General features: G+C 38.1%; 1 protein-coding gene across 2 annotated transcripts in view; it reads right to left on the minus strand.

Moving 5' to 3' along the window:
• The window catches only part of UBE3D (ubiquitin protein ligase E3D), a 194753-nt gene that overhangs the window by 71677 nt on the left and 95780 nt on the right, over window positions 1-27296 (minus strand). The window contains exon 9 of one of the 2 annotated variants that reach the window (XM_044005282.1): window positions 14905-15043. In XM_044005282.1, the coding sequence (XP_043861217.1) occupies window positions 14905-15043 (139 nt within the window). Of the gene's footprint in view, window positions 1-14799; window positions 15044-27296 lie in introns of those variants that run through there. The other variant, XM_044005281.1, reaches the window with a different exon arrangement.

Consider the following 27296-nt stretch of genomic DNA (forward strand, 5'->3'; position numbering starts at 1 on the left):
AAAACTTCAGATAAGATTACGAAGGGTCTGAAATGACTGAAAAAAAAAAAAATGACTAAACAACAGATATTCCTTTCAGTTCTAAATCTATGAACAATTAAAGAAAATAAAGCTGTAATGCATTATACAAATATGAGACACTTTTATAATTTTTAATCCTTACCAAACTACTAGCTCTTGATAGCTGATATTTCATATTATGCCATCAAAATTTAGAACTGAGCTGATAAGAAGATGAAATTATTTCACCATTGTCCCTCAAAGTTCGATTACCCATGGTCTTCAAATGCCCTTTCCATTCTCTACCTAATTACTCTTTTTGCAGCTACAAGTAATCCTGGGGAAGAGATGCAGGACCATTATTACTTCTTACCTTATCTCTTATTTGAAGGTTGGTTTTATTCCTAAGAGGTTGCTTTCTACACTAAGCAAGAGAAGCTCTCTTTATTATCTCAAACATGATAAGTCCTTCTTTTCCCCAAAAAGAAGCAATAGAAAGCTCTCCTTTACAAATAAAAGACCTCTAGCTGTGTGACCCTGGGCAAGTCATTTGACCCTCATTGCCCCACCAAAAAAAAAAAAAAAAAAAAGACCTCAAGTTGGAACCTGGACTTGGACTAAACACATTCAAATCTGCATTCAATTTGCATAAGGTGGGGGCAGCTAGATGGCGCAGTGGTTAAAGCACCGGCCCTGGATTCAGGAGTACCTGAGTTCAAATCCAACCTCAGACACTTGACACTTACTAGCTGTGTGACCCTGGGCAAGTCACTTAACCCCCATTGCCTAAAACAAACAAACAAACAAACAAAACAATTTGCATAAGGTTATCTCTTACTTTGTAGCCCCAGGCAATAAAAGATGCTCAATTTCTTTTTCTTTTTTTTTGACTTTTTGGGGAAGCACACATATTATAGAAACAGGTATCAACATTTAGACAACCTGAATGAAATCTTATAACCTATTAGGCTGGTGTGGTCATCCAGAAATATTAAAAAAGATTGAGAAGCTAAAAGTAAACCAAAAAGGGTACAGAAAGAAGATTGAGGTGGTAGAGAATAAGGCATCGTGAAGTAAGGATTGTTGTTTGTCCTTCATTTTACCAAGAGGACCATGACATCAGGGTGATATCATGACTTGCACTGAATTGGATTTAAGTAAGGCAGGGCTGTGCAAAGTTGCCAGTCTCACTCCCTCCTCCAGAGCCATGTGGGTCCAGCGGCAAGAAATAGATCAGGACAACTGGAGATGGCCCATGCTCAGAAGGAGATCTTGGCCTTTTCCAGGAGCTCAGGTCTTTGCCCGGTCTCAGTTGGCCTGAGGCAACATCCATTCAGTGATTTAGGCTGGTAAAAAAAATGAGGCGAAGGAAGGAAGGAAGGAAGGGAGGGAGGGAGGGAGGGAGGGAGGGAGGGAGGAAGGAAGGAAGGAAGGAAGGAAGGAAGGAAGGAAGGAAGGAAGGAAGGAAGGAAGGAAGGAAGGAAGGAAGGAAGGAAGGAAGGAAGGAAGGAAGGAAGGAAGGAAGGAAGGAAGGAAGGAAGGAAACCTGGGAGAATGAGACCTTCAGAGTTTCTGGCCAAAACAGAAACAATCGCTATTTATACTCTGAGCCATTAAGAGGCCAAAAAAGGGCCAAATGAGGCTTGAGCTGGCATCTGTTGTTGGCCAATCAATGAGAACCAGAGTAATTTGGTTTTAAGGGTTAGTCCTTAAAAGAAATCTAGCCTGTAAAGCCCAAGAAATCTTGTGAGGATTCAGCAATCAAAACTTATATTCCTTTGGGCAGAGCACCCTATGATTCTCTATATGGATAGAGAGAGAGGAGAGAAGGAAGGATTATAGGAAAAACAAAACACCTTTATATTCCCCCTCTCCTGGTCCCCATTCCTAGCTCTGGGTTTGTTTACTGCAACTTTCTCTTCCAGCTTTAGCCCCCAGTCCATGGCCAAAAGGAACAAGAGGATCAGAAACTCTGGGGCAGCTAGGTGGCTCAGTGGATAAAGCACCGGCCCTGGATTCGGGAGGACCTGAGTTCAAATCTAACTTTGCACACTTGACACTTACTAGCTGTGTGACCCTGGGCGAGTCACTTAACCCTCATTGCCACGTTTAAAAAAAATAAGAAAAAGAAAAAAGAACAGAAGCTCCAATTAACCGGTCCTATAGCACCTCTCAAATTCTCCAAGATCTCTCCAGGATCACTGAAAAGTAGCAACATCCACCAATTCTTCCAGGATCTTCATACTGTAAGCCTAGATCTGTTAACTAGAACTCAACAAGGGCAGGTGGGAGGCAGTGTGTTACAGTAGAAAGAATAGCTCTAGAACCTAAGGTTTTGTTGTTCAGTTGTATCTGATTCTTTGTAATCCCATTTGGGGTTTTCTTGGAAAAGATACTGGAGTATCTTTCCTTCATTTCCTTCTCCAGTTCATTTTATGGATGAGAAAACTGAGGCAAACAGGTTTAAGTGACTTGCCTAAGGTAACACAGCTAGTAAGTGTCTGAGGCCAAATTTGAACTCAGGAAGATGAGTCTCCTTGACACCAAGTCCAGTACTCCATCCACTAGACACCTAGCTGCACCTGGATTCAAATCCTGCTTCTGATGGTTATTACCTTTCTGGCTTTGGGCAAGTCTCTTAACTTCCCTGGGCCTCAAGTTTCCTCACCTGTTAAATCAGGGGGTTGGTGACCTCTAAAGTCTTAGGTCTACATCTAAAATTCTAAGACATTCTTTTAATATCTTGAGAACCAACTCCCTATTAGCCATTCTTGTTCTCTCTTTTCTAATATTAACTTTTTGATAAAGAAACAGAAGCAGCAAATTAAGAGTTGAGTAGTTCTTAGAAATCTTATAAAAACAAATGTTGAAAACTATCTCTACATGTAACTAGAAAATAATAAAATACTTTTATGATTAACAAAATAAAATAAAATGTTACCCATCAAAAAAAAAAAAGCTGAGTAGTTCTAACTCTGAGATACCACATATCAAACTAGCTAACATGAAAAGAAAAATGATAATGCTGGAGGGGATATGGAAAAATTGGGATCCTAATCCAATGTTGATGGATTTATAAACTGGTTCCACCATTCTGGAGAACTATTTGAAATTATGCCCAAAGGGCTATAAAACTGTGCATACCCCTTTACTCAGCAATACCACTACTAGGTCTGTATCCCGGAAATTAAAAAAAAAAAAGTAAAAGAACATTTGTACAAAAAATGTTTACAGAAGCTCTTTTTGTGATGGCAAAGAATTAGAAATTGAAGAGATGCCCATCAACTGGGGAATGGCTGAATAAGGCACTTCGTTTTGGATAACAGATTTAGAAGGAGTGTGAAAAGGAGAAAGAGAGGAAAGATTTACTCTCTGTATCCCAAAGAGATCAAAGAAAAAAAAATAGCAGTTCATTCTGTGGTGGAAAAGAACTAGAAAGTGACAGGATGCCCATCAAATCAGATATGATTGAACAAGTTTTGTTATATAACTGTGATGCAATATTATTGTGCTTTAAGAAATGATGAGCAGGATGGTGTCAGAGAAACCTTGGAAGACTTACATGAACTGATGCAACGTGAAGTGAGCAGAACCAGAACACTGTACAGTAACAGCAATATTGTTTCAATGATCAACTGTAAAAGACTGAGCTATTCTGATCAAGACAAATGATCTAAGACAATTCCAAAGGACCCATGATTAAAAATGCTATCCACCTCCAGAGAGAAAACTAATGAACTCTGAGTACAAACTGACACATACTTTTTTTACTTTATTTTTCTTGGGTTTGTGTCTGCTTTTTCAACATGTCCAATATAAAATATGTTTTGCATGACTTCATATGTATAATTGATATTATATTGCTTGCCTCCTCAAGAAGTACGGAAGGGGCAGGAGGGAAGGAGAAAATTTGGAAAATTTATTTTAAAAAATGAATGGTCAGAGAAAGCTTTTGACAAAATACAACACCCATTCCTAATAAAAATACTAGAGAGTTTAGGAATAGGTGGAGCTTTCCTTAAAATAATAAACAGTATCTACCTAAAACCATCAGCAAGTATTATATGCAATGGAGATAAATTAGAGGCCCTCCCAATAAGATCAGGGGTAAAACAGGGATGTCCATTATCACCCCTATTATTTAATATTGTGGAGTATAGATTCTGAATGAACCATACTATTTCTTTTGTTTTTGGTGCTGTTGTTTTTTCTATCTTGAGGTTTTTCATCATTGCTCTGATTTTTCTCTTATAACATGACTAATGCAGAAATAGGATTAATGTTATTATGTGTGTGTGTGTATATATATATATATATAAAAAACACCTATATCATATATATATAACCTACATATGCTGTCTAGGGGAGGGGGGAGGGAGGGAGAAAAATCTGAAATTGGAAAGCTTATATAAACAAAAGTTGAGAACTATCTTTACATGTAACGGGAAAAAAATAAAATACTTTATTAATTTTTTAAAAATAAATATGTAAAAAAGTTTAAAAAATGAATGTTAAAAAAATTTTAAGTAATTGGGAAAAAATTTAATAAAATAAAAAATATTTTTAAAAAAGAGTTGAGTAGTTCTGCCCTCTTTCCTTATTTAGTTATTGTCATTCTACCTGTGGCAAAAGGAAAATCTACCATGGTCCCCTACCATGTGGAGAGGGTAGTTCTTTTCCATAAAAAATAATTAAAACTGGGGCAGCTAGATGGCGCAGTGGATAGAGCACCGGCCCTGGATTCAGGAGGACCTGAGTTCAAATTCGGCCTCAGACACTTAACACTTACTGTATGACCCTGGGCAAGTCATTTAATCCCAACTGCCTCACCAAAAAAAAAAAAAGTAATTAGAACTAATTATCTCAGGGGACTGAATGCCAGGTAAATGATAAAGCATCCTGGTAACTGAAGCACAAAGAAGTCTGGACACAATGAACTTCAGCTGCTCCCTCAGTCAGATCAACTTGGGCAACACAGTGGGAGGGCAGCTGTGCTCAACTGAATGAAGGTTGTATCCTTGTTGAATATTTTCTCCTTGCTCTGAATTTTTTTTCCCTTGCTACAGCTAAGTAAACTTCCTTCCAGGACAAATATTGACAATATTTGTATATTGGTAATGCATAAAACTTAATTGATGAATATTCCACCAACATCTCATTTCATCCCAGTCTCAAAACCATCTGAAACCCGACCAAGTGAGGTCAAGTCTGGCCTCCCCTTCCTCCCACACTGTGAGCACCAGCCTTATCCCTTCTTTCATCCTCTCCTCTTTTCTCCCATACAGCTAATAACAAAATAAAACAAATAAAAAACTTTTCATTGTCCTTAGCTTTCTTCCTGTGCCAATGCTCATTCTAAGCTTTAGCAAACCTGACACTGTTTTAACAGGAACCTGACACATTTTTATATTCATCCCATTCACTAACCTTGTTGCCATCTTCTGTACCTGTTTTTCAAAAGCATGATAAGCTGATGAATTCCCTGAACATTCGCATTGGTCTCTTTAGAAAATGCTCCCTTTTCCTCTTCCCCAGAGCTCCTTTTCTTTATGTTTTCCAAATGTCATTCTTGTGAACTATCCATCTCTCCTCAGCTGCCTCTCCCCTATAGAACTTTAGGTCTTGGTCCTCATCTATCCTTTCTCTGAACAAAGCATACCATAGAAGAAATGCAGATTATATGGTGGTGAACTCAGTCAAAGGAAGCTGCCCTGTGGATAATCATGTATGTAGGAAACAAAAACAAAAAATGGCTTTCATTTCACTTTCCTCGTTTGTAAAAGGAGGGGGCCAGAGAGATGATTTCTAGATTTCTACAATCTCTTTTTTTTTTTTTTTAAGGCAATGGGGGTTAAGTGACTTGCCCAGGATCACACAGCTAGTAAGTGTCAAGTGTCTGAGGCCACATTTGAACTCAGGTCCTCCTGAATCCAGGGCCGGTGCTTTAACCACTGCGCCATCTAGCTGCCCCTCTACAATCTCTTTTAATGGTTGCACTTATGATTTATGCCAGGCTCTCTGAGTCTGCATAATTTTCTACATCCTCTTCAGAGAATAGAGGAGAAAAATGGAACTAGAGATGCAGGGTTATACTGGCCTGTGTGGCAGGGCTTCCAGCCACAAGCATTTTGTCTGATAGAGGACAGAGAATGAAGAGAGAACTATGTAAGACTCCAAGGAAAACTACTTATTTGGCAAAAATATAAACATCTGGATTCTAAAACTGGATATTATCCTTTTCATACCCAAACTGTCCAAGACTGGAATAAGCCCTTGAAACCCTTATTGAAGAAAGGAATTTAACATGACGAGACCCAGCCATAATAGAAAGCCATTTGGAACTATATCCTAAAAGTCATTAAAGTGTGCAAACTACTTGACCCAGCAATATCACTACTAGGCTTATATCTCTAATAGAGATTAAAGAAAGAGTAAAAGGACCCATATGTACAAACTACAGGTTAATATATGGCAGCTTCAATTAGACGGTGGGCATAGGTGTGGCTAGTGAAAAATGCTGGAAAACATGGTTTTGCATTAGGAAAGCAAAAAGGCCAGACTCTTGTTGATTAGCCACACTCTGTCAGAAATACTTTTTTTTATTAAAAGTGTACCAAGAGGGGCAGCTAGGTGGTGCAGTGGATAGAGAACTGGCCTTGGATTCAGGAGGACCTGAGTTCAAATTCCAGCTCAGACACTTGACACTTACTAGCTGTGTGACCCTGGGCAAGTCACTTAACCCCTCACAAAAAAAAAAAAAGTGTACCAAGACATTGCCAGTGTCAAGCAATGAACAGCACAAAAAATAAAACTGACTCAGAATCAGCAATATCTGTAGCTTCAGGGAAAAGTGACCATCCAGACTCTACCAAATATAAATAAAGGAAATCCATGCTGGAGGTGATGCAATGACTTGTCCAAGGTCACATGGGGAGTAAGTTGTAGAGCCAGGATCTGAATCTAGGTCCTCAAAAACAAAATCTAGTACTCTGTGTCTCAATTGCAGCATGCTGTTTTCCTTTGGAGAAGCCCATACACAATGGAAGCTGACTAATCATAGAATCATAAGTCCGGAACTGAAAGGGACCTCAGAAGTCATCAGATCCAACCTCCTCATTTTAAAGATAAGAAAACTGAGTCCAGAGAGGCAGTGACTTGCCTAAGGTCACAATGGTAAGGTAGAATTTGAATCCAGGTCCTCTGACTGAAAATCTAGCACTCTTTCCACTACAGTACTTTATTCTCCTTTGGAGGATTCCTTACACTCTGGGTGGCACCATGAATCTAAATGTGATCAGAAACAGCAGAAACTTGAAAGGTTTCTTAATCTGAGTGGCCCAGATCATGGAATACTCGATTCCTACATTGTTATTGCAAAGAAGTTTCCAAGGAAGGTTCCTGTTGGGCGCTGTCAGCGGGAGTTAAGCCACGAGTTAGGAGAAGGGATATTACACAGATGGAGCAACCTACTAATGGACCTCTTTGCCATGCTAATACCAAATTACAAAATGCACAATTGAGAGTTTCAATTTAAAGAGCAATGGAAACAGATGCCCTTAAAGAGAAAACAAAACAAAAATCTGTGCCTGAGATCCCTCAGAGCTCTTCTCCCAGTTCTGCATGTTCTCAAGGCCAAAAATGGTGGCTAGCCCTACTGCACCATTTTTACCAAGATGGCCTTAAGTTAGGGGTGCAAAATGAGTCTGTGATTCCATCCATGTAGGGTACTCCTAAATGAGTCCCTCCATCAATGAGGGTCAGCACTTTCTCAGCAAAATATCAATCTTAAAGAGTTTCCTGGGACACTAAGAGGTTAAATCACTTGCCCCAGATTACATAGCCCAGTTGGTGACATTTTAAAAGTTCAAAAGACACAGTTTCTGGGTAATTAATTATTTTATTAATAATGCTAACACAGAGGGCAGCTAGGTGGTGCAGTGGATAAAGCACCAGTCCTGGATTCAGGAGGACCTGAGTTCAAATCCGACCTTAGACACTTGACACTTACTAGCTGTGTGACCCAGGGCAAGTCACTTAACCCTCATTGCCCTGCAAAAATAATAATAATAATAATGTTAGCAAAAAAGGGATGGTCATTTGGCTCTCTCTCCCTCACAGACCTAGACGAATCATGACATAAGTTCACAGTTTATGTGCCCTTGGAAGAGTAGGTATTCCTGAGAGTGGCAATAAACTCTGATTGGTTAACAATTAATGAGAATGAATATTATAATGAGAAGTGGACCTATTCTAATGAGAGGCTAGGCACTGTGACTATGATCATGTAAATTAATTCCAAATCACCCCCAGTCTCAAATCTAGACAAAGGATCTATATCCCCAAGCCTGAGTATAACACAGTGGGCCTGAATTTCACCTTAGATTAAATTCCCTGTAAGGTTGGGTGGGATAGCAATACCTACATTGAGGAGAATGTTTGTCCCATCTACTAATATCAGTCCTGTGCTTCAAAGGCTGAGCCTTGAAATTAGGACTTTAGAAAAAGGGGGAAAACTCTGGGTCTCCCCAAATTGTTGGTTATTAATAATCATTTCTCTCACCAGTTAATAATGAAGGTGAGGCTTGGATCCAGTTTTTTTCTGACTCCTGTGCTAGGTTTGTACTCACTATACCATACTGCCTCTCTCTAGCTAAAGTTAAAATGTTAAATATTGAAGACTTGTATAACTCTGACTCCAAAAAATTATAAAACCAAAACCACCCTTCCTTTTGGGCTTTGTCAGCAATGTCAACAGATCCAACAGAAGCAACATTCAAATTGGAAGAAACCTAGAATAATCAGCTTTGCAGAAAAAGAAACATTCCTCACTGGTATTAGCCAGAGAACTGGAGATGTAGAAATGGTATACAAATCAAGTTTTTTTTCTTCTGGTCCCACTGAAACAACAGTCTTTACAAATGCTGTTCATTATTATTAACACCAAGCACTGTGCTAAGTGCTTTACAATTATTGTCTCATTTAATCCTCAACCCTGGAAAGTAGCTTATAATCATTATCCCCATTTTATAGATGAGGAAACTGAGGCTAACAGGGATTAAATGACTTACCCAAGATCACACAGCTAGTAAGTGTCTCTGAGGTCACATTGGAACTCGGGCCTTCCTTACTGATGTGACCTATGAAAAACCCTATAAATTTCTAAAATTTAGTAACACTTTCTCATTCAAGTTACAAACAATAAAGAATTATTCAGAAAATGAATGAGAGAGACAACTCTGATACATGCAAAGAGACATTCTCTCTTTTCTTTTATCCTTTATCTAGAATGAAAAGTGACCTGGCACTTTCTCTAATAAAGATGCCTCCCACCCTCCACCTTAACCAAAGAGGGACAAAATGCCTTGGGCAGGAACTACCAGAGAGCTTCTGTGAAGGTCTGCAGCAGTACCTTACAAACCATGAAACAATCTGCATATGATATGATTTGGCAAATGGACTGAAATGAGAGTACATACATACACTCTCTATCATGCTGTTCTTTCTTGAATAAAATAGCCATTTCTGCAATTACTCACTAGGCAGCACTAAGAGCTTCTTTGATTAAAGGTGGTAAGCGGATGCACCATTACCCAGGCTTAACAAGCAGAGTTTTTATTCACAAACATTTAGATGACAATAAGTTGAGATTAATGCAAGCATTAAATTCTATGTTTGGCAAAATCTTTAGGATTTATATGAATTGATCCAAAAGAACAACAATGTAAATGACAAGATCACTAAGTGCCCCACTCTTCATGACCCCATCTGTGGTATTCTTATCAAAGATACTGGAGTGGTTTGCCATTTCCTTCTCCTGCTAATTTTACAGATAAGGAAATTGAGGCAAACAAAGTAAAGTGACTTGCTCAGAGCCTGAGGCTGGATTTGAACTCAGGTCTTTCTGACTCCAGGCTGTGTGCTCTATCCACTGGGCCACCTGTCTACCCAATAAAAGAAAGCTAAACTTCCCAAACTGTACCTGGAAAACCAGAGAAATACTAGATAACAAATCCCTTTTTAACAGCAGAGAGGTGGGGAACTACTAGGGAAGAACACCATCTAGTAGGATCAACATATGAGATGTGTTTGCTCAATTGTTTTTCTTGATCACAAGAAAGGATTTAATCTAAGAGGAGTAAGAGAGTTTTTCTTTTTCCTTAAGAAATGACTACAGGGGACAGCTAGGTGGCACAGTGGATAAAGCACTAGCCCTGTATTCAGGAGGACCTGAGTTCAAATCTGGCCTAAGACACTTGACACTAGCTGTATGACCCTGGGCAAGTCACTTAACCCTCATTTCCCTAGGGGGAAAAAAAAGAAAAGAAGAAAAGAGAGAGAGCGAGAGTGAGCGAGAGCGAGAGAGAGCGAGAGAGAGAGGACTACAAAAGAATGCTGAAAGGCATCAATAAAACCATTTTTTAAAAGAAAATAACTTTAAAGAGGACAAATCCTCTTCTACATCTCAAGGGAAACAAATGAAGCAACCCTCCTTGGTTAATTCTTCATTCCCTTAACATCAATCAGAAAGCATTTATAAGGGGCAGCTAGGTGGCATAGTGGATAAAGCACTGGCCCTGGATTCAGAAGGACCTGAGTTCAAATCCAGCCTTAGACATTTGACACTTACTAGCTGTGTGATCCTGGGCAAGTCACTTAACCCCAATTGCCTCACTAAAAAATAAAAAAATTTAAAAAAAGATAAGACAAAAAGCATTTATAAAAAGTACCTACTACTCCATGTCAAGCACCACAACAGCTCCTGAGCATACAAATAAAAGAGCAGTCAGGCGACACAGTGGATAGAGCACCAGCCCTGGAGTCTGGAGCACCTGAATTCAAATCTGGCTTAGTTGCTGGCACATTTACTGGATGTGTGACCCTGGGCAAGTCATTTAACCCTGTTTTCATGAGTCTCATCTGTAAAATGAGCTGGAAAAGGAAATGGCAGATTACTCTAGTATCTCTACCAAGAAAACCCCAAAATGGGGTCACAATGAGTAGGACACTACTGAACGACAAAAGTACAAATAAAAAGAATAAAAATAAATACTACTCTCAAGAGGTTCATATTATAATTGTAACTCAAGAGACATTTATAAGTATATATAGAATAAATGTATTATAAATTTGCTTTGTTTTTAACTTGTTTCCTACGTGCCTGTCAATTTGTATTTATTAAATGCCTACTATATACTATGAACTATGCCAAATGCTGGGGATACAAAGAAAGAAAAAGACAGTCCCTGCTCTTTAGGCACTCATATTCTAAGGTTTTTTTGTTTGTTTGTTTGTTTGTTTGTTTTGGTGGGGCAATGAGGGTTAAGTGACTTGCCTAGGGTCACACAGCTAGCTGGTAAGTGTCAAGTGTCTAAGGCCAGATTTGAACTCAGGTCCTCCTGCATCCAGGGCCCGTGCTTTATCCACTGCACTACCTAGCTGCCCCAGGTACTCATATTCTAAAGGAGATTCTGATATATAAACAATATATATTCAGGTTATATTATAGATAATCTCAGGGGGAAGACTATAAGATTAAGGAGTACTAAAAAGGTGAGAGACCTAAGGACACATAGCTTCAATTTCTTCTGTAAAATACCAGACATAGTTATTGTTTAAAAGAGTAAGGGCTAAATTTGTACTGGAGGTGAGAGGGAAGGAAGGAAGGGGAAAAGGAGGTTAAGAAGAGGAAAAAAGATTTGTAAGAGTGGCTGTCAGGAATCTGTTAGGGAGTCAAAAATGAAATTAGGAAAAGGATCAACTGATGCAAAAAGGCCCCTGTGGAATTATCATGAATTTGTAGTGAAGCCAGTTGGTATGCTTTTGTTACTTACTCCCAGTGGGTAGAATCAGGAAGGAAGAAAGAAGACAGTGAGTATTGGGGAAAAAGGGGGTAACAAAGCAGAATTTCATGGCAAATTAGCAACAATTAACTGAGCCAGATGGCAGCAAACATGGAATGAGGAATAGGTTGGAAGATAGAGGAATTAGAGGAGGGGAATACCCAAGGAAGGGTATTCAAGGGTGCTGAAAACAGAGGTAGTGGGGGAAAAGACAATCTTTGACTACATCATGGTTTTGTCCAGGATCACTCTTAACTGTGCATGAAAATTGGCCACCCATTTCTATTCTAGGAATTCTGTTCAGGACAAAGGAAAAAAAAGGCTGGAGGGGCAGCTAGGTGGCGCAGTGGATAAAGCACTGGCCCTGGATTCAGGATGACCTGAGTTCAAATCCGACCTCTGACATTTGACACTTACTAGCTGGGTGACCCTGGGCAAGTCACTTAACCCCCATTGCCCTGCCCCCCCCCCAAAAAAATAGGCTGGAAACTCTCAACATGAAAGACAGATGCTCAAGACAACTGCCCATGGCTTTCCCTTGAAGACTGCAAAAGGAACTAAGGTGGTGGGAAATGCTTAATGCTAGGGGGCCCTCACTCAGAGGGCCCTTTGGTAATGGTAGTGGTGGTGGTGGTAGTAGTAACAATGATAATAACAACAGTAGTAACAAAAGGTAGTAATAATAATACTTCAAGTGCTTTACAGGGGTAGTGACACCAATACAAATAAAAAGGAGGAAAAAAAGAGTTTCAATGAATTAGAAAGGGACACAGAAAAGAAGGGTAGTATTAGATCTAGCATGTTAAATTTGATATAAAAAACCCTATTTCAGATATAAAATCCCCCTTTTTATTTCTCTCCAGGTATTAAAATGTTCACATTTGTTGATATGTATTAAGTTTATAATACAATTAAAAACAACAACAAAATACTTTATGTACATTAATTTCACTGAGCCTCACAACTACCCTGTAAAAAAGTGCTTTTACTATCTCCATTTCATAGGTTAAATGATTTGTCCAAGGTAACAGAGTTCTTCAGCATGTGAGGCAAGATTTGAACCTATATTCTAAATGTCTATAAGTCCAACACGTTGTACACTACCCTATGGTACTTTTTTTTTAAGTAATAAACATTTTTATTTATAGTTTTGGGTTCCAATTCTTATCCCTCATTCCCTCCCTCTGCTCCCCCTTCCCTGAGGTCATAAGCAATCAGATAGAGACTATACATGTACAATTAAGTAAAACATTACCATATTAGTCATTTTTTATAAGAAAATTTGAATAACAGAAAAAAAGATGAAACAAAGGGAAAGATAGCATGCTTCAGTCTGTGTTCCATCAACATCAGTTCTTTCTTTGGAAGTGGATAGTATGTTTTGTCAATAGTCCTTTTGGAATTGTTTTGGATCATTGTATTGTTGAGAAGAGTTAAGTCTTTTATAGTTCTTCATCAAACATTATTACTGTCTCTATGCACAATGTTCTCTTGGTTCTGCTCACTTCACTTCGCATCAGTTCATGAAAGTCTTTCCAGGCCTTTCTGAAATCATCCTTCTTGTCATTTCTTTTTTTTTTTTTTTTTTTTTTTTTTTTTGCGGGGGAATGGGGGTTAAGTGACTTGCCCAGGGTCACACAGCTAGTAAGTGTTAAGTGTCTGAGGCCGGATTTGAACTCAGGTACGCCTGAATCCAGGGCCGGTGCTTTAACCACTGCGCCATCTAGCTGCCCCCTTGTCATTTCTTATAGCACAATAATATTCCATCACCATCATATACCATAGTTTGTTTAGCTATTCCCCAATTGATGGACATTCCCTTGATTTCCAATTCTAAGCCACCACAAAAAGAACTGCTATAAATACTTTTGTACAAATAGGTCTTTTTCTCTTTTGAGAAATGTCTTTGGGATATAAACCTGGCAGAGATATTGCTGGATCAAAGGGTATGCACAGTTCTATAGCTCTTTGGGCCTAGTTCCAAATTGCTCTCCAGAATGGTTGGATCTTTTAAGAACTCCACCAACAGTGGATTAGCGTCCCAGGTTTCTCACATCCCCTCCTATATCCAATATTTTCTGTTTTTGTTATATTTACCACTCTGATTGGCGTGAAGTGATACCTCAGAGTTGTTTTAATTTGCATTTCTCTGATCAATAGTGATCTAGAGCATTTTTTCATATGATTATAGATAGCCGTGATTTCTTTGTCTGAAAACTTCTTGTTCATATCATTTGATCATTTATCAATTGGGGAATAACTTGTATTTTTATAAAATTGACTCTGTTCTCTATATATTTGAGAAATGAGGCCTTTATCAGAGATACCTGTTTCAAAAATTCTTTCCTACTTTTCTGCTTCCCTTGTAATCTTGGTTATATTAATTTTGTTTGTGCAAAAACTTCTTAATTTTATATAATCAAAATGATCTATTTTACATTTTGTTCTACTCTCTATATCTTCTTTGGTAACAAATTCTTCCTCTGCTCATAAATCTGACAGATTCCATACTCTTTTAATTGGCTTATGGTATCATCCTATGGTGTTTTGCAAGTACACATGGGCGAGAGAATGAGCCTAGCTATGAATCTAGCCATAACCCTTTCATAGTAATCTACCAAATAATAACAACAACAATACTTCAATATCTTTACAGAGGTAGTGACGCTAATACAAAAAAAAAAAAAAGGGAAAAAAAAGAAAGGAGTAAGGGGGCATCTAGGTGGCAAAGTGGATAAAGCACCAGCTCTGGATTCAGGAGGACCTGAGTTCAAATTCTACCTCAGATACTTGACACTTACTAGCTGTGTGACCCTGGGCAAGTCACTTAACCCTCATTTCCCCACCAAAAAAAAAAGGAAAGAAAAAAGCATCAATGAATCATTTAAAAAACAGAACAGAGTAGAAGGAAGTTCACAAAAGAACACAGAAAATACACATGCACAAATGAACACACACACACACACACACATACATACATACATACATGCCCAAATCATTCTCCCCATTAACACACACACAAAAACAAAAAACCAAATATATTATTGGTAAGACAGTTTCTTACATGAAAGGAGTTCATATATTGAAGCGAAGGTGGCAGAGAATCATTACTCCTTGATAATATCAATAGCAGCTCCAAGCAGGTTTTCGAAGGCAGGACAAGGGAATGAACTCCAATATCATTTTCCCATGAACTGGCAAGCCTGGAACACACCAAAATGCACATTTTCATGACTGCTTTTTGATTAGGGAAACTCACAATCTAATAGGCAAGAAGAAAAGGGTCAAAGCTAAATAAGTGTCAAAATCTTCAAAGAAAGGGAAGAACTCAATGGTAAGCTGAAAAAAAAAAATCCATAGACATGAGTACAATGGAGGAAACAGCTGTCCAAGGCACACTCCCTGTACTGCTAGTAGAGGACAAGGTTTAAGCAATTTTTTCCAAGTCATCAGTTCGTTTTCAAAAGCATATGAAGTGTGACTATAAAGTAATATGAGTGATTCTATGTGCTGCTGGTGGAAATAGCCTCATTACTTCTAGTTACACTTCACATATGTGACACAGAGAGAAAGAAACCAGGCTAAAGTCTAAGCAGGTAATACCTACCCCCAAATTTCATTTATTAGAGTAATATTTACTCTATATTGTCAAGGATCATATTTACTCAATATTGTCTTCACAACCAGTACCTACCCTATAGCTCCCTCTTCACTACTCCCCTAAATTCTAAAATAAAAATATAAGATTTTCTTCCTTCCTTCCTTCCTTCCTTCCTTCCTTCCTTCCTTCCTTCCACCTCTGGGCTGCTCTTGTGGCTTTAATATAAGGGTTCTTAACTAGAAGTCTATGTGGGGGCAGCTAGGTGGCACAGTGGACAAAGCACTGGCCCTGGATTCAAGAAGACCTGAGTTCAAATCCGGCCTCAGACATTTGACACTTACTACCTCTGTGACCCTGGGCAAGTCACATAATCCTCAATACCCCACCAAACAACAAAAAAAGAAAGAAAAAAGGGAAAAAAAACTTAAAACAAAAGAAAAAAAAAGAGACAGCTAGGTGTCGCAGTGGATAGAGAACTGGCCCTGGAGTCAGGAGGACCTGAGTTCAAATCTGGCCTCAGACACTTTACACATACTAGCTGTGTGACCCTGGACAAGTCACTTAACCCCAACTGCCTCACCAAAAAAAAAGTAATAATAAGCCTATGAACTGTATTTCATTTTTTTTGTGTGGATAACTGTATTTCAATAGGGTTATTTTCTATTCTAATCCACAGGCAGCTAAGTGATACAATGAATAGAGACAGCTGGACCTAAACTCAGGAAGAACTGAGTTCAAGTCTTGCCTTAGATTTTTACTACCTATATAACCTAGGGCAAGTAATTTGACCTGCATCATTTTAATCAATTTAATCTGCATCGTTTTTCTCCTATGAAAAATAGGGATAAAAATAGCACCTATATCTCAGGGTTGTTGGAAGGTTAAAATGAGAATAATTAGAAAGTGTTTCACAAGTATCAAAGTGACATATAAATGCTATTTATTATTATGATTAAATCTGAGTATTTTTATATTATTCACTTAAAACCATTATTCCAAGGCAGGGTCCATAGGTGTCACCAGATTCCCAAATGGGTCCATGGCACAAAAGAGGTTAAGAACTCCTGACCTAAAGAGATTTTTGAAGGACTTTTTTTGCGTGTTTCTCTATGTTTGGGTTTTTTGTTTGTTTTTGGCTTTTTTAAAAAGTTCACATTGCAATAAAAACATAGCTGGGGGGTGGTCTGCTGTGCACTTGTTACTTGGAAAGAATCTTCTCTCTGAGACTGAAAATAAAATCTTTACTGAATGATAGAATTCTGGACAAGAGGAATGAAGTGGCTTGAATGCTTTTCCCACAACAGTTTAAATAGAATAGAAAAATACAATCCTTTTGCATTTAAATGATGATCACCATAATCTGAAACTGTGATGAGAACCTCTAATCATCATTGACCTGATAGCTAAAAATCAATTAAACTTAATTTTGGCAGATGACTGCTGATACTAATAAATAAGAAAGAAAGGAAGGGAGGAGGAGAATTCTTTAGAAAATTTTACTGCATAAACCTCCTTTGTCCGCATCTAAGGGTGATGGCAAAAGAAATATGTAGAAGGAGGTATCTTCAGCAAACTTCATTTCCCACAGTACCTGGGCCAGAAATGATAAAATAACACAGCTTGAAAAGCAAGAACACACGGGCTGAGAGAATGGCAGAGGTAAAACATGGATCGGTGTTTGGGGGAATGCAGAAGAGACTTGGGACAAGGCTCATGGCATCCTGAGGCAAACCAGGACCCACTACACCCTGTGCACTCCCCTCTCAGATGATGTACAAAGTGATATGCCTCTTGCTATGTTAAGGATTTATGGGGACTAAGGGGGAATTCAATTATGCTTCTCCTGAAGGTATAGCAGATTTATATCTTTGTCTAAGGGTATAGAGAATATTTCACTGCTTGATTCATTTCTTGTTATTTTCCACATCATGTCTAACTTAATTAAATGTTTTTACAACTGGATTTATATGTTTCAGGCAAGTCTGGCAATAAAATGACACATTAGTTGGGGGCTTAGGCCATGATTGAAATAATTATCACCCCAAAACAGTTATTTTAAGATTGGAGGATCTAAGTGGGGTCCTATATATGCAAGTAAATTTCAATTACAACAACCAGTATGGTATAAAAATCACTGCTACATCCTGTAGCAGACACAAAAACTGAAAAGAGGCACGGTCCTTCCCTTTGGATGGCTTACAATATAGTGGCCCCCTCCCTCTTCCCCCAATATAGCAAGTCACTATAATACAGAATGAATGTGTTGATATACTTACTTCCTGTGTGTGGGTGTGTGTTGTTCAATAGGCTCTCAAGGATTTTACACTGTCTGCAGTTATTTTAAGTTGAATTCTCTATTTCTTCCTACTGGGTTTTGTTCAAATCACTCTGGCTTTCATTGAACGGCCAATAATAAGCCCCAGCCCCAGCCTCTGTTGCTCATAGTTGGGGCTCTGATGGCTTAGAGTGAGTGCAAATAGCAATTATTTTCTGTTCTGGTCAGAAACTCTGAGGGTCCCTCCCAGATTGATACTTTTGTGATTCTGAACTGGGCCATCTTTTGTCTCAATTCTTACCTAGCCTTTAGTCACTGAATGAGCCTTGCCACAGACAAACTAAGACCTTAATTTAAAAAGGCCAAAGTCATCTACTGCATCCTGGGCCATCACCTAACAGAGGCACCAGAGGGGAAAAAAGGCCATTTCCAATTTGGGAGGGGAAAGTGTAAAAAACAAGAAGTTTAATGAATTTGCTAATAGCTGCTGCATGTTTATGTTTAGTCTTGAGCTGTGATATGAGCCTTCTGTTCTGGAGTTTGGGGGGGTTTTTTGGATGCTATAAATTCTTTTGTACACTTTCCACTATAACTTAAAAATAACAACACTGAAAAGTGGGATAAGAAAGGTGGGAAGGAAAAATCAAACAGCACTTTTTAAAACAGGTGGTGTTAATGGTAGAAGGAGAATGATGTAGAAGAGAAAGGTGAGATTGAAAGGCAAGTACTTAACTTCTCTCTCCATGAATAGAGATCTGGGGGGGTTCAAGGTAAAGGAAAGGCTATTTTAAAAATAGCTGCGCTTAAATTCTTTTTCAGTGGGGCTTAACAGAAATAGCCCTAGAGTTGGGAATCAAAAGACCTAGGTGTGAGTTGCTGACCTGACACTTATTCATTGTAATCTTGGGTAAGTCAGGCCTCAGTTTTCATCTATAAAATGAGAGGGTTGGACTAGTTAATGACCAAGCTCCCTGCCAGTTCTAACTTCCAGAGTTCTATTTTCTTTATATTTCATGGCTTCCTTTTTCTCAAACTTTAAATACTAGTCAATCATTAGCTTATTAGCATAAATCCCAGAAGCTTTTTACACTCCTATGATAAGCTTTCTTTCTTTTTTTATTCAATTTTATTTTATTTTCATTTCCAAATTTTCTCCTTCCCTGACCCCTCCTGCATCCATCGAGAAAGCAAGGAATACAAAACTCATTACAAATATGAAGTCATACAAAACAAATTTACACATTAGCTATGTCCCCTTAAAAAAATAAGCTTCCACGTACACTCTGAAGGCTTTCTTTTTCAAATAGATTTTTATTGATATCTTTTGTTTTTACAATACCTAGATTTTCCCCTATATCCTTCCCCTTGTCTTTCCCAGAGAACTATCCTTTATAACTAAAGTTTTTATGAGAGGGAAAAATTCAGTAAAACCAATCAATATATCAAAAAAGTACAAAATTATATGCAATGTTTCATACCTATGGACCCCAACCAAAGGGACAGAAGTGTCTTCACATATCTCTTCCTTGGGATCAAGCCTACTCTTTGTAATGTCATCATATTAAGTTTTTCTTATTTTATGGTAGTTGTTCTTCATATTTACATCATTGGAGTCACTGTGCATATTATTTTCCTGGCTCTTGTTTACTCTGATTTTAATCAATTCATGTAAATCTTTCCATGCTTCTCTGTATTAATCATACTTGTTGTTTCCTACAACAGAGTAACAGTCCATTACATTCATGTGCCACAGTGTTTTTAGCCAGTTCCCAATGAATGAGCATCACCTTTGTCCCGATTAGCTTTCTACCATATTCCCCAAATCTCTTTTCAAAGCTACCATTCAAGATATGAGGAGATGGAGGCCATTTGTTATTGTTAGAACCTTTTTTCTCCCAAATGCTATTCCTCTAATCCCATCAACATTTCCCATTTTCTCCTCCTGGCTCTGGTATTAGGGGGAGGGAGAGGGAGAAGGTGGCTTACCTTCACCAAAACTAATCTCTATTTTTGCCCTGGATTTCTCTAAGCAATTTGATCTTTGGACTTTCTCTCTCCTCCCATCTCTCCCCTCCTTTCTCCTCTATTCTCCCCCTCCATGATGACTATTTCTTGATAGTCTATAGACAGATGTTGTCTTGTTTATGTGTATAGTTGCTACAATGCAACTTAGCCTGAATGACATTTAGCATCAGTATCCTAAAATTTTACAAGATGGAAATGTTTCTACAAGAAGTTAATAAAAATGAATTATGAGAGTAGAGCTAAGCCTGACTGGGAAGGTAGTATCACTAGTGAAGTTGAAATAACAGAATGCTTGGAAAATTGCTGAAAGGTCAACCTTCACTGATAAATACAGGCATCTTAGCATTTTGCAAAGCACTGAAAAAGGAGTGAAAAGACCTGGGTTCTAGTTGGAGCTCTGTCACTGACTAGTCATATGATTTGGAACAAGTCATTTAACCTCCCTAAACCCAGTTCTCTCACGTGGGATAGTGGAAGAGAACTCCTTCTCAGCCTATCACACCGGCTGTTTCTTAGAAACACAGGCTTATAAAGCTGAAGGCAGTCCTCAAGTCCAATGCCATCATTTCTAATGAGGTAACTCAGGCTCAGGGAGATGAAGAGAACTGTGCATTATCACTCAGCTGGTTGGTGCCATAGCTAGGATAGGAAACTAGATTTCCTGACTCCCACTTCTTTCCACTACATCATGCTACCATTGTTATGAGACTCAGATGAAGATCAGATGAGTGTAATTGTTTTGAAAATCATAAAACGACATAGAAATGTAAGGTGGTCCTTGGAGTCAGAACTAGGTTTGAGTTACTGCACTAGAACTTACTTGTTGTGATGCTGGACAAACACCTTTATCCATATGTTTACAATGGATGTTTACATTCATTGTTTACAATGAAGACAACTATATTATTAAAATTAAAAATAACAACATAATAAGAGGAGGCTGCTTCAGTCTTAGTAAGATGGGCTGTCTGAGTGACAGCCCATCAGACTATAACCTCCTTCAGGGCAAGAATTGTTTCTCAATTTATCTTATACATAGTAGGCATTTAAATGCTTGCTGAATGAATAAATGTCTTATTCTAAAAGGCATACAGTTGCAAAATTCATTAAAATTCATAAAAAATTCATTTAGGTGCCTACAATGTGAAAGGCGCTGAATCTGTACAACATTTCTTTGGGAAGCTCTCCAAGTCTATAAATAGCAGATAAAATGCTGAGCAATACTGATATAGGGAATGCTCAGATAAAGAAATTCTTTCTACCAATATTGGTCAGCATTTTATCTGCTATTTATTGACTTAGAGATTTCCTAATACACAAAGATTTTAAGTGACATCCAGAGTCACCTGACCTATATGTGTGAGAAGTGAGACTTGAACCCAGGTCTTTCTGGTTTCAAGGCCAACTCTTAATCCATCATACTGTCTCTGCAGCATATTTTAACTGAGCATATTTTAAAATAAATTATGTTTTGTGACTCTCATGCATGTTATGGACCAGTGATGTATCTCTGCTATGCATTCCCACTGCCCCATGCTCATCTGGGCTGTGAATAACACAAACTCTGCTAATGACCCTAACACTTATGAAAACCTAGGGGGAAGATCCAAAGTATCTTCTAGAATGATCTATATGGAAAAATAATGAGAGACTGCTAGAGTTGAATCACTACCTTTTTTGAGAGGAAAAAAGGAAAGTGTTATAAAAGGAGGAAAGAGCCAAACATTGCTTAAGACCTGTTTCAATGATTTTCAAGTCTTAAAATGAAAATACTCTTAGATGAGACCAGTATTCAAAGATCAAAATATAGACAAAGGACCACTGTTTTACACCACTTCTTAAAAGTTATCAATCTCTATCTATTCTGATGCCTCATAATGGTATAGAGGTGACCCTGAACTGCTGTACTAAGGTCTTCATTAATAAAGCAAAATTTGGGTGGGCTCTCCCAAAATGAAAAGTCTTCTAATATGGGCCCAGAAATGGACAGTATTGTATTAAGAAATAGCTTTGCTAAGTATAGAGGTTCACCATCAGAAGACTAGCCACCACGTGATGAAGGTTTTTGGAGACAGCAACTCATTAAACATATAAAATAGTCTTCAGTCCTATGTGGTCCACTTCTGCTCTTGCAATGATGGAGCAGCAGACAAGGGTGGCAGAAAGTACCAAGCATCATGCAGGTTTTATTCTGCCAATTAATATTAATGTGGGTGTTGATACTTTCAATATGCCATCCCTATCCAGCAATCAAGGGATTGATGCAAACTGGAGAAACTGAGCCATATCCATATTGGCATTCTCATTATAAATGAAACCAAGTCAGCTAAATGAAAGACCAACTCCCAGGCTCTTGTTAGAGATATTAATAACAGAGTTTGTAGGATTGGTTTCGCTACACATGGTAAAGTAAACAAACAAAATTTTATGGAATGCTTGGTCAACTTGCCCTTCCTCTCTTCAAGATAAAAATAAGCAAACGGGCTACCAAGAAGAAAATTACAGTTTACATGATAAGTGAGAAAAATTCTAAGAAAGAAGGATCTGATAGATCCTTCCAATTAAGTTTGCCTATACTTTAGGACACTGTAACTTCAATAAGAAGGTTAGCACAAGAGAGTACAATAAAAACTATGCTGCAAAACTGAGGACTTAAAGTGGTTAAAGGTATATAAAGCAGATAGAGGCCTCCATTCTATATTTCTTTAAGATTTAAGATTCTAGAAATACTTTCTTTAAAAAAAAAAAAGAAAAAGAAAAATTTGTAACTGCTGGACATGAGGAGTACCAACCATCACTATAAAAACTAAATCAAACCTATTTTAACAATTAGAATAGTTATAGACAGTGGTTATTCCAGAATTGTTTGCTTTTAGACCATGGGCTGGTTAGAGAGGTGGTCAAAGTTTGCTACCTAATACTTGTACGATCTTGGACAACTGCCTAACCAATCTGAACTTCATTTTCTTCATCTATTAAAATAAGGACAAAATGACCTGTGAGGTTGCTTCCGGTTCTAAATCAATGAACTCAATTAATAAACATGATATTAGAATCTATTCTCATTAAGAATAATAATACCACCATCTCATTTAGCCTCTACTACCTCTGTACCCACTATCCTATCTTTAGAGGCAGTTAAGTGGTACAGCGGATAGAGTACTGGACCTGAAGTCAGGAAGGTCTGAGTTCAAATCCAGCCTCAGATACATACTAGCTGAATGATTCTAGGCAAATCACTTAAACTCTGTTTGCCTCAGTTTCCCCAACTGTAAAATGGGAATAATAACAGCACCTACCTTTGAGGATCAAATGAGATAATATTTGTAAAAGTCACTTAGTAAAAAGCCTGGCACATACTAGGAACTTAATAAAGGCTGATTCCTGTCCCTTTCACTTCCCTATATGAAAAATGGATAAATGGCCACTTAAGAAGATGAAGTGAAGCAGAGTGACTAGAAATACTCACAGACAGAAGGAACTCTGTGCTGGTCACTGTTTTAAGGCTATTCAGATTGCTTCTCAAGATCTCCAATACAAAAAGAATCCAAGAGAATGGAAAACAATAATGGATGGTGCTTCTAGATAAAAGGAGACTAAATAGACATTGACAACTATATATTCACACAGTACTGGCTTTCTCATCCTTCAAGATCCAGTTTAAATCCTACTACTTTTTCCATGAGGGTATCAAGGTGGTACAGTGGATAGAGCATCAGGCCTGGATTCAGGAAGTTGTTTTTCAGTTGTTTTCAGTCGTGTCTAACTCTTCATGACCCCCTTCTGAGGTATTTTACAAAGATATTAGAGTGATCTGCCATTTCCTTCTCTGGCTAATTTTACAGATGAGGAAACTGAGGCAAATTGGGTTAAGTGACTTGCCCAGGGTCACGTAGATAGGAAGTATCTGAGGCTGGATTTGAACTCAGGAAGGTGAGTTTTCTACTATAGGTCTGGCACTCTATCAACTGTACCACCTGGCTGCCCGAGTCAGGAAAACCTGAGCTCAAACCCTGATTGCCTCAGTTTCCTCATCTGTAAAATGAGATGGAGAAGGAAATGGCAAACCACTTCAGTATCTCTGTCAACAAGATCCCAAAAGGAGTCAAGAAGAATCCGACATGTCTGAAAATGACTAAACAACTTTCTCCATAAAGCTCTGCCCAATGCCTCTAAATGAAAGCAATAGCTCCCTCCTATGAACTCTGATGGCACTTTGCAAGGCATGTGTCATATCCTATTTAGTATTACATTTATTTGTAAACACACTTTATTTCACCCAAAATACTCTAAGCTCCTTCTGTAAGGGTAGGAGTCATGCATTCTGTATCACTGCAGCCCATCCAGCCTATCATAATTGCCTTTCATAGAACAATAATAATAATAATAATTCTTGTAACATAATAATTGACATATGCAGTTCCTTAAGGTTTACAAAGAACTTCACATACATCATCTCCTGTATGCCTCATAACACCCTATGAAGTAGGAACTCTAAGTATTATTGGCATCATTTTACAGATGAAGAAACAGAAGCTGAGAAGAGATCTGGTAACTTGCCTACAATCACACAGCCAGTAAGAATCAGGACTAGCCGGGGCAGCCAGGTGGCGTAGTGGATAAAGCACTGGCCCTAGATTCAGGAGAACCTGAGTTCAAATCTGGGCTCAGACACTCGACACTTACTAGCTGTGTGACCCTGGGCAAGTCCCTTAACTGCCCCACAAAAAAATAAAATAAAAAAGGATCAGGAACAGGATTTGATGCTTGCCTTCTCATGGCAGGGGGGAGTGGGGGGAGAAAGAGAAGGAGGGAGAGAATTTGGAACTCAAAATTTTTTAAAATGAATGTTAAAGATTGTTTTTACATGTAATTAGGGAAACAATAAGGTACTAAAAACATTCGTTAAATAAATGTTTGTGTTTTGTTTTTTTTAAAAAAAAGGAATAGGGGCAGCTAGGTGGCACAGTAGATAGAGCACCGGCCCTGGAGTCAGGAGTACCTGGGTTCAAATCCGGCCTCAGACACTCAACACTTACTAGCTGTGTGACCCTGGGCAAGTCCCTTAACTGCCCCACAAAAAAATAAAATAAAAAAGGATCAGGAACAGGATTTGATGCTTGCCTTCTCATGGCAGGGGGGAGTGGGGGGAGAAAGAGAAGGAGGGAGAGAATTTGGAACTCAAAATTTTTTAAAATGAATGTTAAAGATTGTTTTTACATGTAATTAGGGAAACAATAAGGTACTAAAAACATTCGTTAAATAAATGTTTGTGTTTTGTTTTTTTTTAAAAAAAGGAATAGGGGCAGCTAGGTGGCACAGTAGATAGAGCACCGGCCCTGGAGTCAGGAGTACCTGGGTTCAAATCCGGCCTCAGACACTCAACACTTACTAGCTGTGTGACCCTGGGCAAGTCACTTAACCCCAATTGCCTCACTAAAAAATAAATAAATAAATAAACAGTCTACCTTTAAAAAAAAAAAGGAATAGGATCTGAATCCAGGACTTCCCATTTCTGAGCCCAGTATTCTACCTACTGTGTAAGAGGGCACAACACTTGCTGAATATGAATAAATCAATGAATGAATGAATAAGGGAAGAAAGTAAGCAAGCTCAATGTATATAGGTGGAGGGAGGTAAAGAGAAGTATTCTTTAATGACTCTGGAGTCTCAGAAAATATAGCTATGATACTACACATTTAAGAATTAATTCCTGCCTGACAAAGTTTTATGTTTTAAATTTAAAGATTTTACACAAGTAATTTTTAAAATTTAATTTCAAAGTTAAAATGAGTCAAGCTCTTAAATTTAATATAAAATTTGAATATAAATGTTTTTATGTGCTCAAACCATTAAAAAAGGTTTACTGACCTTGACTAAGAATCAACATCTATTTAAAAAAAAAAACCTACTATTTCATATAGTGATTTTGGCCAAGAAATAAAAACAAACCAAAAAATTCTCCTACCCAGAATTCTCAATACAACCAATAGCCACAGTGCCTTATTGAAGATAAGTTATAGTAACTTAATTCCATTGAAATTACATTAAATTTAAATTAAAGGAATTGATCTTCAAGTGGTAGGGCTTATCATAAAAGTACAACCATAATTTAATATACTGAAGTGGTACCTGAACACTACTCTAATGGATGCTCTGCTGAATTTCATCAATAAGTAGCAGTTAGGACTCCATAAAATTCAGGTTAGCTGACTGTATAAAAGCATGCTTTTTATAGCTAGCTATTAGGTATGCTAGGAAAAGTTAAGTGGAATTTGAAACACAGTAGATTTCAAACCATATCTCAATAATGGCCATTTTTTAAACAAATTAGCAAAGCTAAATTAATCACTCAATTTCTGCCTGTAAATGAAGAGTGATCTATCAACAAGCCTGTTAAGTGGCATGTTATATTCCTTAAGAAAATTTTTCTTTAAAAGGAGAAAAAAAATGAAACCTCTGAAGAATATTTAAATCAGGAGATGGCAAAGTATGGCCTTTGGATGGTACTTTACTGATCCCCCTATTTAAAGTCATCCATTGAATTGGTGGGATTTTTAGAGAGAAAATTGAACTCTCATACAAAGTGAGATTAGTATCCTTTAGCAATGGCTTTCAGACTTCCCATGTATAGATCATTTTGACAAAGCAATGATAAGGCAACGATTGGGAATGATCAAGAATGAATGGGTGAGGGGGCAGCTAGGTGGTTCAGTGGATAAAGCACTGGTCCTGGATTCAGGAGGACCTGAGTTCAAATCCAGCCTCAGACACATGACACTTACTAGCTGTGTGACCCTGGGCAAGTCACTTAACCCCCACTGCCCCACCAAAAAAAAAAAAAAAAAAACCCAAACACAACAACAACAACAAAGAATGAATGGGTGGGAAAAGTGATTTGGTAACTAGTAAGACATCAGTGAGGTGAGATCACATTTTTGTGAAATATGAGTATTGCTGGCATCAGAACATACAGATGCTGTCTTATAATAAAATATTAACAGTATAAGATCCCAGCCCATAGAAATGATCATCACAGACCATCAGGGAACGCTACATAGTAATAACTCTCTTAAGGACAGGGATGAAGAATGCATACTATTTGATTACAATAATAATAGCTAGCATTTATATGGCACTTTAAGATTTGCAAAGTGCTTTAGAAATATTTTCTCCTTTTATCCTCACAAGAAAACCAGAAATGTAGATGTTATCATCCCCATTTTTACAGATGAGGACACTGAGGCAGACAGGTTAAGTGACTTGCCCAGGATCACATAGCTAGTAAGTGCATAACACAGGATTTAAACTTGGGTTGTCCTGACCCCAGGGGCATAGAGCTCTGTGTGCTTGCCTTATTTCACTGCCTCTGCTTAAAGACAGGAAATGGACCCCCATATATGAGGAACAGAAAGAAATTCAGTTGAATGGTCCAAACATTCCATAAAATAATTTGCAACTATTCAAAGAGAGTGACCAAAATGTCCATACCCAGAGATTCCATTATTAGGTATATAACCTCCTCAGCCCTCCACCCACCCAAAAGCACCACCCA

The sequence above is a fragment of the Dromiciops gliroides genome, chromosome 4, assembly GCF_019393635.1.
Source record: "Dromiciops gliroides isolate mDroGli1 chromosome 4, mDroGli1.pri, whole genome shotgun sequence".
NCBI lineage: Eukaryota > Metazoa > Chordata > Mammalia > Microbiotheria > Microbiotheriidae > Dromiciops > Dromiciops gliroides.